The sequence below is a fragment of the Urocitellus parryii genome, chromosome 3 (assembly GCF_045843805.1).
Source record: "Urocitellus parryii isolate mUroPar1 chromosome 3, mUroPar1.hap1, whole genome shotgun sequence".
Classification (NCBI taxonomy): domain Eukaryota; kingdom Metazoa; phylum Chordata; class Mammalia; order Rodentia; family Sciuridae; genus Urocitellus; species Urocitellus parryii.
The window spans coordinates 42,400,115-42,412,468 of NC_135533.1; the positions used below are offsets into that span (position 1 = coordinate 42,400,115).

At 39.8% G+C, this 12,354-nt stretch overlaps 1 protein-coding gene across 10 annotated transcripts in view; it reads left to right on the forward strand.

Annotated features, from left to right (window-relative positions):
* Nucleotides 1-12,354, forward strand: part of St7 (suppression of tumorigenicity 7) — a 259,768-nt gene that overhangs the window by 219,920 nt on the left and 27,494 nt on the right. For 8 of the 10 annotated variants that reach the window (XM_026410555.2, XM_026410554.2, XM_026410557.2 and 5 more), the window contains one exon: nucleotides 1,376-1,478. In XM_026410555.2, coding sequence (XP_026266340.1) covers nucleotides 1,376-1,478 — 103 coding nt within the window. Of the gene's footprint in view, nucleotides 1-673; nucleotides 810-1,375; nucleotides 1,479-4,056; nucleotides 4,145-12,354 lie in introns of those variants that run through there. The other 2 variants (XM_077796709.1, XM_026410563.2) reach the window with 2 other exon arrangements.

The following is a 12,354-nucleotide window of genomic DNA, read 5'->3' on the forward strand; positions in this document are numbered from 1 at the left end:
CTCTGGAAGTTTCCTAGTCTATGAGACTCCTGCTTATGAGCATGCATTTCCCAAATCCTGCTGATCTTTTCTTTCACTACTAGAAGGAGGAAATGTGTATCGCAGGTATTGTAAGGGTGTGGGGTACCTAAAGAAGGATTTATTATTGAAAGCCCGTGCTTCTGAGGTGACTTTTTTCTTTTTGTCAGACAGTAGATACCAAAAGGCCTGCTTGGAACTTCCACAAAAATGCTGTCCTTTTGTTGTTTTTTTTTTTTTTTTCTTTTTTTGGATAGTCCTCTTCTTTCCGCAGTCCACGACTGGATAATACAGTGTGGCCTAGGGGATGTCATCTCACAGTCTTTGCCTTATCAGTTCCACATCAGCTCCCCACTCAGAGTCTGTTTCCTTTGAGATGCCGTCTCAGTGGGGCATTGCCCATTTTGTTCAGGCAGGTGACTATGGCATGTAGAATTTCTGTAAACATCCAGGGATGACTGGCAGGTGAAAGAGTAGAGATGGCTTAACTGTTTTTGAGTTCATAAACGCTTCCACTTCCCTGATACAATTCCTCTTGTAGCACTGAAAAGCAGAGAACAGGAAACAGCCTCTGCTGTGTCAGACAGGTTTGCTGTTAAGTGTGTGTGCACTTTAAGACCGAAGTAATTTTCTTTCATTCTTTTTTATCCTGTAGATCGCCAGTACCTACTGCAACATCTTTTCTCCCTACACAGCGACTCCAGCTTGGGAGGGCAGGGCCAGGGTTGTCACAGCTTCCCATGTGGTGTCTGCCTGCCAAGCACAGCTCTGGAGTTAGCCCTGGGTGTGAGGTGAGAAAGAGATTGCATGGTCTGGTTTTTTTCATTCACTGGGCAGGTGTCTCGCCCACAGTTTGGGCATGCACCCCCTCTGCCGGGACGGCCCAAGCAGGCTCGCCTGCGGCTGAAGCTGCAAAGACTTAACCTTCCATCGCAGCACTGACATTGGGTTGGGAGCCTCCTTTAAAATTCTCCCCAGTTCTGTTTTTAACCAAGTGCGCTCTTCTGTAACCTGGTTTTCTCTTTTTCCTACACTATCTGCCCTTGTCAGTCCTTCCCCGACCCCTCACCTAAGCAGGTACTTCATAGAAAATTTAGATTAGCTATTTAGACAGAAAGACTTGACAGCTGAATTCAATTCCTGCCTCTATTAGATGCAAGCACGCTTTCTGCTTCTGCTGGGGTTTTTGCTGGCCTCCATCTGAGGGGTCACTCAGAGGTTCCATGTAGTGGAAGTTTGGAGAGCTAATGCCATTGGCTCGCTATGGTTTTATGGGCCCTTGATGTGTAGATGCCTTTCTGGATTGATGCCCAAGCAGTGGTCCCAACTGGATGGTGTTTGTCTTTCTGCTTTTCAGATTCTCTCCCGAGGCTGCATCTCGGCGGGGGCTGAGCACAGCAGAGATGAATGCAGTAGAGGCCATTCACAGAGCTGTGGAATTTAATCCTCACGTGCCAAAAGTGAGTCTGTGCAATCCCCACAGGAGCTCGTTATGATAGCTGAGAAAGCGTTCACTTAACACCATGTCATGTCTCCAATATGCCCAGCTTTAAAAAAATGAATTGCAACCAATAAGTGTTGAGGTCCTGTAGAGTCTATAGGCATTAAGTCTCTCTCTAAAGCAAAAGCTACACTCAAGAGACCTTGGAACTGATTTTTGGACCTCACCTAATAAGGTATATAGATAGACCTTTTTAGGCAGGACAGGTCTGAAATTAGAAAAACGTGAAGCTCCCAAGAGTTTGATGCATTTGATAGGAATTTCACACCAGTTATAATCTTACATAGACCAAACTTGGGAAATAAATTTTGTTGTGGATAAAACTGGTAAAAATACTTACTAATGAGGCAAATCTTTGTAAGTAAATAGTTATTAATCAGTATTGGCAAAAAAATAATAGGGAAAACCTGAAAGTATGTAGTATTTTGATTTGTGATATCATTCTATTAGTTATATGTAGTTACGAATACTTGTCTTAGCTGTTAACCATAGGATTTATCAATTTGTAAATCCCAGTATTACCCATATTTTTCTCTGAAGTAGATTTTAATGGAATCAGGAGATGGATGTGTATTTTTGATTTACCTGTGTTTGAGTACCTGCTCTGTGGTAGGTATCTAGATTAGGGTCAATTCCAATCTCTTGACATTAAGCACATCCTAACTTATAAGAAACTATTCCTACAATTCATATCGGGTATCATAAGGCCTAATTTTCTTAGAAAACTGTCTGATGAAAATTTTCTGGAGAAAAATGACCAAGGACAGCTATTTACTTGTGTTGTTGCAGTACTTAAGCAAAAGGGGTGTGTGTGTATGTGTGTGTGTGTGTGTGTGTGTGTGTGTGTGTGTGTGAATGTGTGTATTGAGATGATTTATGGAGTTACCTACTGTAATTTATTTTGTTGGTGTCTAGAGTGACAGAGATAAGTGATCTAATATCATTCCTGAGGTTTTACTCAAGGTCATCTTTTCACATAATAGGAAATTGAAGAGCCATGCACAGTGCCATATTTGCAGAAGGATGCATTTATCCACTCTATTGCCAGCAGATAGTAACCCACAAAATATTTGCAGACTTAAGTATTATATATAGTGTGCTATAAATATGTATTCATATAATTTACTTAAGCTAAAAATGCTTATTGAATTTTGACTAAAATTTAAAACTAATCATAAAAATATTGTCCTGAGTTACAATAAACTTAGGTCATCCATCAATATTTATTGAATACCATTCTATAATGACAGAGCCAGTCTATGTGCATAAATAAGGCTCTTTTAGAAGTAGTTATTGAGCAGTAGAGTTCTGAATTCTAAGGCAAAAAGAGTTCAGATTCTGGCTGTTATTAATCAGACATGAAACCTTGGACTTAGCACTTCTGCTCAAAAGTTTCCCCTCATCTTTCAAATTAAGATAAAAATATAAGCCCTGCCTATCTTCTGAGATAAATATCAAGTGAGATAATGTATTTGAAGTTCTTGAAAAACACTGACCATGTTATCTGTTAATTATTAAAACAGTTGATACTTGACTTGTTGGAGGCCCCTCAAGTTTAGAAACCAGGTTTTAACTTTTCCAATAATGTTAATTAGAACCTAAGAATCCCAAGTGCAAGATAGAAAATCTGTATAATTCTTGTTGGTTAGATATTTTGATTAGTCATTTAATACTATGATAATGGTCTGAAATGGTTAATTGAGCCTCTAAAATGTTATAAAAGGCCCTTAGAAATAGTTCCTGGAAGAATTTGGCACAGTCAGTTGGCATTTCTGCAAAACAGAATTATCCTACAAGTGGAAACATTTCAAATATTTTTTACTAATATATATTTTAATTGACACATAGTAATTATACATATTAATGGGGTACAATGAAGCATTTCAATGCATGCATATAGTGCAAAGTGACCAGATCAGGGCACCTCTACCATCTCAGATGTACATCATTTCTTTGAGAACATTTCAAATATCTCCATTTTCTAATTGGGAAGTAGAGAAGTCAGAGTACCTAGGTAAACTGATTTTATACCCTTTGCTTTGTTGGTAATCATAGGAAGGGGAAAAAAATCTCTTTATCTGTTCACATGTCCACAGGGAAAGGTCCTTGTGATTCACTGGCCTCATCTGTTTGGAATTACCCATGAACTCTGGTGCATGGGTATGGTACACAGGATGCTCTAGGCATCTTTACACATGTTCTGCTATTCATTGGATGACTTGTAGGCAGAGAATAACCTTAAGTCTAATGAGACATCAGTGAAGGCTTTACACTTTGTGTAAAAAAAGACCTTAAAGAACATCTTGGTCACCTTTCCATCCTAAATGTAGCTCTCTCCTCATAATGATATTCTAATTATTGATTTCTGTACTGAACCTCATAGGCCCTCTCATTTACTTTTCATAACAACATGGTAAAGTGTATCATTGCTGTTATTCATATTACATATGAGGACAAGTTAGAAAGGTTAAAGAACCTGCTCGTGGTCATGCAGCAGGGTTATCTGCTCTTAAATATCACCTTTCATTTCATCTCAGATCCTACCAGTGGGCAGAGCCTAGACCTGATAGGCATGTTGCATTCCAAGGCATTCAACTCCTTGTGGACAATCCAGATTTCTTCAAGATGGTAAACATGTCCATGGCTTGTTTTTATCTATCACAGGGAATTCTCCTGGGCCTCCTTCATGCTCATTTTGCAGTCTACTTAGACTGAGGGATAAATATCCATTATAGAAGCTGAGAACTGCCTTCTATTGCTCTCCAGCATGGTTTAATCTGGTATCCCATTAAGCAAAGGTATATTGGAAATATTTCACCATCAATGCTCATTATTATTTACCCAGGAGGGTGACTCCTAGGAACTCTCTTCATCTGCAAACATGAGGAGTAGGGAGTAAGTATCGCTCCTCATTACACCACTGGTGAATCAATAAAATTTGCGAACAGCCACCCATCTCCATTCTGAAGGAGAGCCTTTAAAGTAGTCAGTCAGATGCTAACCACTAAGATTTCTGAAGTTTTAGGTTGCAGCAGATTAGTAAGGAGGAAGCAGGCACATGGACTCAGCCTTACAAATCCAATTGTTAACTCCCCTGCCAAAACATTGCATCTGTGTCCGCAGCGCCCACAGAAAAAGGTATTTTAATGCTTTTTTATGCATTTTATGCCTTAGAGGGTCCTTTGGGACCCTTCATATTCTGACCCAACTTGTGTTTCATTTTTCCTAGCTCCTTCTACACTCTGTTTCTCTTTGCAGAAGCAACCTCCCCTTCTTCCCTCTTTGTTTTCTCTGGGAAAACCCACTTTTGCTCATCCCCCCACCATTAAAGTCACCACCAAGAAGCCTGTCCTTCCTTATCATCAGAATTATTCTCTCTCCTCTGTGTTCTCTTGCTGTACTGCCATGATTATGCACTTGCTGTTTACCTTTTTTTAATGGCAGTTGTATGTTTTAGGATCTTGATGCTGTTAATTTTTAAGAACTGAATAAACAGTTCATGAAAAAGAAATATTTAACCTAAATGGGGGTTTTCTCCCCCCATTTAATGGAAACAAAACTGAAGATTTTTATTTAAAGTAAGTATTCTCCACTTTGAAAGAAAAATTTACTCATGTGGTGCTGGATGTATGAGGAACTACTCTCAATTCAATATCTTCATCTTTTTATTATAGTTTATTGGATTTAGGGTTTTTTTTACCCACAAATATGTTTCCTCACCTGCCAATTTTGAGATTCCCCTTGGGTCAGAGTCAGGGAGACATTTCTGTCAGTGACTCATTATTTCATACAGACCTGATTAACTAGTGCTTACGTGTTATTGGTGTGCTATGTCTACACCACAAGCCCTTCCCTGTGAGGAGGCACATTTTTGTTTTTTGAGCATGTTATATTAACTCCTTCAGGGTGGCAAAGATAAACCTTTACTTTTTGTCAAGTTTCCAAGAAAAAAAAAAGAAATAGAGGCTAAGTATTTATTATAATCAGTATTAGATACTCTTTTTCCCTCGATATTGGTGTCATAAAGCAACTTCTTTTTATGTTAAAGAAATCACTCATGATCCTAAGATCTACTCATATTTAAAACAATTTTATTTTAGTCTTTTATGCATTTTAATGCTTACATTTTCATATTTTAAAAATTAATGTATAGTCTTTGGACTATGTAGGTATTAGGGACATATGTATGGTTTCTTGGGGAGAATCATAAGATTTCTAGAGATTTTGACCTAAAAAGATCATCCTCCAACTTAACATTTAAGCCAAAGTCTTTCTGAATATGTGCCTTTGACTCTTCTAAAGATGGTCTCTATAAATGTTTTCTGGATACTTCGTGGGGTGGGGGATGGTTGTGTATGCGTTAAATAAAAATAGCATGTAATGTGAATTCTATCCCTTAAATTTCTTAGCATACAGTACTGTTAGCTGTATGCATGTTGTTGTACAGTAGATCTCTTGAAGTTCTTCATCCTACATGACTAAAACTCCATTCCCATTGAACAACTTTCTATTTCCTTCTCATCCCACCCCCTGGCAACCACTATTCTAACTTTGCTTCAGGGAGTTTGACTACTATAGATATCTCATATAGGTAGAATCACAGTATTAGTGACTGGCTTATTTCACTTAGTGTAATATCTTCAAAGTCTTCATTGGTGGTATAGAGCAGGATGCCCTCTTTTTAAGGCTGAATAATATTCCATTACATCTTTAAAAAAATTTGGTAGTTGTAGATGGACAGAATGCCCTTATTTTATTTATTTTTATGTGGTGCTAAGGATCAAACCCAGTGCCTCACACATGCTAGACAAGTGCTCTACCACTGGGCTACAACCCCAGCCCTTCCATTACATTTTCTGTATTCATTTATCTGTCCATGAATATTTAGGTTGTTTCCACCTCTTGGATGTTGTAGTAAACATGGCAATGAAAATATTGCTTTGAGATCCTATTCTTGCTTCTTTTGGATGAACACCCAATAGTGGGATTACTGGGTGATAGGGTAGTTCCATTTTTCATTTTTTGAGGAACCTCTATACACTTTTTAAAAATAATTTGCATTCCCACCAACAGTGTACAAGGGTTCTAAGTTACCCACATATTCACCAACAATTGTTCTTTTATTCATAGTAGTCATCTAACAGTTATGTGATAAAATTTCTTATTGTGGTTTTGATTTGCATTTCTCTGATATTTAGTGATGTTGAATATCTTTTTCTATGCCAGTTGGCCTCTTGTATGTCTTCTTTGGAGAAATAGATATGTAAGTCCTTTGCCTATTTAAACATTAGATTATTAAAGGTTTTGGTTCTTGAGTTGTAAGAGTTCCTTATATATTTTAGATATTAACTCCTTGTCAGATAAATGGCTTGAAAAAATTTCCTCCCATTCCATAGGCTGTCTTTTCATCCTGTTGGTTGGTTCTTTTATTACATAGAATTTTTTCAGTTTGATGTAGTCCCACTTTATTTTTGTGTTGTGGCATGTTCTTTTGGTATTGTATGCTAGAACCAATGTTGTGAAGCTTTCCCCGTTTTCTTCTAGGAGTTTCATAGTTTCAGCTCTTACATTCAAGTCTTTAACATATTTTGAGTTGTTTTTGTTATATAAGATATAGGTACAATTTCATTCTTTGACATGTGGATACCCAGTTTTTCCAGAACCATTTGTTAAGAGGAGTGATTCACTTCTGGAGTCCTCCACTATAGATATCAGGTTGACACAACAGGTCAACTTCTAAGTAAACCTCTATGGGCAGAAATATGTATATTTTTTCAGGCCTTGGGATTGTGTCCTTAGGGTAGATTTGCAGAATAGAAATTACTGAAACAATTGTGGAATCTCTTTAAGGCTCTTAAGCTCTCCGTATTTATTCCAAATTGCTTCCCAGAGAGAGAGAAAGCGGGGCAGGGAGAAGAAGGAGAAAGAAAGAAATTGTAACAGTTTACACTTTCATGAATAGGTAACTCCTTCACCATTTCATCACTAACATTGAGCAATTTGCTTTAAAAAGAAGGAAGAGCAACAACAAACATTTATAAAGTTGTTAAATACAATGGAATTTTGTTCCTTTAATTTGAATTTATTTGTCACTGATAGTAAGGTGGAAAATTGTTGGTGTTTGTTTATTCTTTTCTAAATTCTTAAGTCTATTATGTAAAATTCCTGTCATTACTAGGAAAATACATTAAAGTAATAGTTTCATAGTGCAAATGATAGTAAATGCAGTTACCTCCTGTAATGCACCCAGTACATGCTCAATATGTGTTCACGCTGCTGTCATCTCTCTTCCCCTTTCCTTTCAGCTCTAGTTCTTTGCTTGCAGCCTGTAGGGGAAATAGAGGCTTCCTAGAAATGCATTAGCAGGTATTGATGGGGCCACTCTTATCTGCAGAAGGACAACCAGAGAATGTAACATTGGTACCACAGCACCTCTGACCTTGAGTAATCTCAGATCCCTTTAGGTCTCCAGATTTTGTCGTAGCATGTTGTGGCTATAGCTATTATCTTTTGGAATTCAGCACCTGATAGCTGCTTGGGAAGTCCATTGCTTGTGGCTGATTAAACAGTGCCCATTTCTGCTTGGTGTTTATATTCTTGTTCTGAGCAAGGTACTACTCTACTCCCACCAGGTCTTCTACCCCAGAATCACACTTCATGCATAAGACGAAATTTTCCTATCTCAGGACCCTTCCTCCTCTGCTTATCTCCCCATACTTCCTCAGTTAGACCAGGCCTGTAAGACCATTGAAGGTATGAATGAGGTTGCTGCATGAAGGATCTCTGCTTCCTACAGATGTAGCTCAGTGGTGTAACACTTGCCTAGCATGCTTGAGGCCCTGGGTTCAATAGTCAGTACTGCTAAAATCAATCAATCAATCATTTCTGCTTTTTTCACCTTCATTACCCCTTTTACTATGTGTTAGTCACCTTCTGTTACTGTAACAAATACAAAGGTTCATCGGGGCTCACAGTTTTGGAAGTTTCAATTTATGATCAGTTGGCCCTCCTCCATTTGGGCCAATGATAAGGTAGCACATCATGGTTGGCAGCACATGGGAAAACCATTTACCTCATGACCGAGATGCCAAAGAGAAAAAAGAAGTGCCCAGAGTCTCAATATTCTCTCCAAGGGCATGTCCCCAATGACCTGAAGGCCTCCTAATAGGCCCTACCTCTTGAAGTTTCCACTACTTGCCAGTAGCACCAAACCAGGGAACCAAGTCTTTAGCACACGGGCCTTGGGGAACATTTCATATCCAATCCGTAGCATTTTCCCCTCTCTGAAGGCTGAGGCCATGCCTTTCTTTCCATGATGTAACTTTAATTTTCCTTCCTAGGTAAGAAGATTGTAGAGCAATTTTAGTAGACCCTAATACACACTCTGGAACTCATCATGATTAGTTCCTCCAGCAAGGTGTTTCCAGTTTCTGTTAAGTTCTGACTCTTCCCCAAGTCTTTCTTTTGCTCATTTAAAAAGACAAACAGTTATTTGTTTTATTCCTAGGAGGTTTTCTACCAGTTGGAATTAAGCTGTTAGAATGATGTTCCCCTGCCAATCTCAGGGCAGGAGGAGCAGGGTAAGAGGGAGAGATGGCGGTGGTTTGGAGATCTCCTCCAGGGTGAGCTATGTGGTCAGGGGTTTCAGGTGCCTAGAGTAATAGAGGAGTTAGGGGCCCATCTGAAAGTCATCAAATGCTTCTTTCAGAGTAGGACTGACTTTGGAGTCTCCCAGCCTTAGTCTCTCATCAGCCCTTTCCTTCCTGTCCGTATATTTTCCGAGTTGGTATCCATTCTTATTATTAGAGGGAAAAGGCCTCAAGACCAGAGAACATGAATTCTTTTTCTACCCTCAGCTGGAAGCTAACTCACCTTTCTATGTCTCCTATCAACCACAGCACATTTGAACTATTTTTACTTAACTGGTACCACTTCCCTCCAACAGAATAATCAGGAGCCATCTCCACAAATTTATTTCCTCATGGAGGGGAATATATATATTTTGATAGACCTTTAGTTTATTTATTTATTTATATGTGGTGCTGAAAATCAAACCCAGTGCCTCACACATGCCAGGCAAGTATGCTACTGCTGAGCCACGGCCCCAGCCCCTGGAGGGGATAATCTTCCTGCTGCTTTCCATCAGCTTCCACATTCTTTAAAGATGTCCAATTCTGCAGTAGTGTCCTTTTTTCCTTTTAATAGTGTATTCACTACATTTAGTACCTATGATGCATCAGGCACTGGGATGCTGATTGCAATGTGGTCCATACTCCACAGGAATGTCCAGTTATTGAGAAGACAGACCAGCCAGTATCCCTGTGAGATAGGCACCATGCTTTAGGACCTCACAGAAGGGAGACAGCCAGCTCACTCAGGGCTCAGGTAAATAGTCAGGCTACTCTCTTGTTTCCTGAGGCCAGGTCCTGTGCTTGCTGCACAAATATTCTCCAAGGGTGCAGCACTGTGGGTGTGTCCTGACTGTCTACAGAATGCCCAAATCTCTTGCTCAACTCTGAAAACCTTGGACATAGTGGTTCTCAGAATTGACTTTTGGCTAATAGGAAAGTCTGACCCAATCAGTATCATCAAGAAGAGCTCCCAAGTACCAGGTCCTCTTCTCTACCAGCACAGTCCTCACAGACAGTGGGGGGTCCAGCTTGTGCTTAGACCACTCACAGTCGTTTTCACTTCTAAACACCTACAAAAATAAAAGTAATTTTTAAATTCTAAAAACCCACAAAAATAAAAGCAGTTTAAAATAAAACTAGAACTGCTTTTATTTATAAATAAAGCAAATAATAGTAGAACTTCTCTGGTTGAAACTGGCATAAAATATCTGGGAGCCCAGTACGGTAGTAAACTTTCTATCACTCTGACAAAAATCCTGAGATAATCAGCTTACAAGGAGGAAAAAATTTTGGCTCAGTTTTGGAGGTTTCCATCCATGGTCAGTTGGCCATGGCTTTGGGGCCTGTGGTGAGTCAGCACATCATGGTTTGAGCATGTGGAAGAAGAAGCTGCTTTACCTCATGGCAGCCAAGAAGCAAAGGGAGAGGAAGGGGCCAGGGTCTCAAGAACCCCTTCAAGGACATGCACCAGGTGATCCAACTCCCTTCTACTAGGCCCAAACTCTTAAAGGTTCTACTACATCTCAATAGCACCATGAGTTGGGAAACCACACCTTTAACATGTGGGCCTTTGAGAGACATTCACATCCAAACTATGACACCCAGCAATCCAAGGTGTAGAGACACCTTGAATACAGTTGAGAAAATTACAGATGTCTACAGTCCACCAAAAACACAAGCCTCTGAGACCCTCCTATTACCATTACCCCCAATCCCCATAGAACAGAAGGCCCCAGTGAGAAGAGGGCTGAGGAGTCAGGACCAGCTCCTCGTTGAGGTGCCTGGGTGTTGTGGGTGAAGCTGTGAAGGAGAAAATCCCCCAGCACCCAGAAGGATAGCTTTTGTTGTAATCTTGACTAAAATCCCAGAACCATGGAGCCATGTGTTCTTCTCACTGGTCCCTTCCCACCCCTGTTGGGGGAAGGCGGCCGCCCCACTCCTGAAACTCATTTTACCAGCAAGGCAGCTTGGGCCAGTCAGAAAATTAAACTAATAGATATTTAGTTTTTAAATTATAAGTCTGGAAGTATGAAGAGTTATGAGAAAATAGAAAGAATTAAGAATGTTATGACAGAAATGCATTCCCATTAAAAATTTACTTTTTTTAAATAAAAAGGCCCATCTAATGTTAATCTAGACTCAAATTTCATGGGGATTTCAAGAGACTTGTGGAGGAAAACATCTTGGTAATTGTATATGCGAGTGGACATTGTTATAGTGATGGAAATTCTTCTTTCATGCAAACACTAAAGCAGTCCTCCCCTTATATCTTGGTAAAGCTGATTGACAGAGTATAAAATTGCTTTTTAATCCAATTTAGGAAACAATGTATAGTGGGTTTTAGCATTTAAAAATGCTTGAAGCGTGGAAGAAGAAATTCAGAATACCCTGGCAGATTATCTATGATATTGTATATCAATGGCACATTTCAGAAACATTATTTCAATATAAGTTTCTGTGAATTGAGTCATATTTTGTTCCAAGGCTTTTTTTGGGTTAGAGTAAGGAGAATGTATTGTAGAAGAAATATGACCCAGAGAAAAATGAACAGAAACCAGTTTATAAGCCACATTTCTCAGGAATAAAAAATGTCTAAGTCTCTTTAACAAAAAGTGCTACGGTTGCTCCCATCAAAGGTACCCATGCAAAGGCCACCCTAAGCCAATGCCACTCCTGCCGTGATCACCCCCATCAAATCCATCCTCAGCAAGGTCACCTCAATTTAGGCCACCCCATCTTTGGCCACTTCTCAAACCTCATCCTATTTCATCTCTTCATAGTGTCTGACTGAACCCTCACTTTTATTTTATTTTTGTTTTTCTGCTTGGACATTGAACCCAGAGGCTCACTCATACAGAACATATGCCCTTCTACTTCGCCAAACCCCCAGCCACTGACTACTTCATATCTTGAGGACGTTTCAGTTTCATGACATCTTCGCAGTGCCACTCCTGAGCTCTGGGCAATATCCTCCTGCGTCTTTTCCTCTCCCACCCACCTCTTTGTGTTGGCCTTAGAAGGAGCCCTCTCCTCTTGGCTCCCCTCTCCTTGGTGGTCCTGTGGGCTCCCACAGTCCCACTCCCCACTCTGGCCTAGACACCCATATCTGAGTCTCCCCCTTGTCTCTCTCATGCTGCAGACCTGGACCTACTGCCTCCAGACCTTCTCTCCAGGGATGTTCTGCAAGCTCTTTGTCCTTGTTAC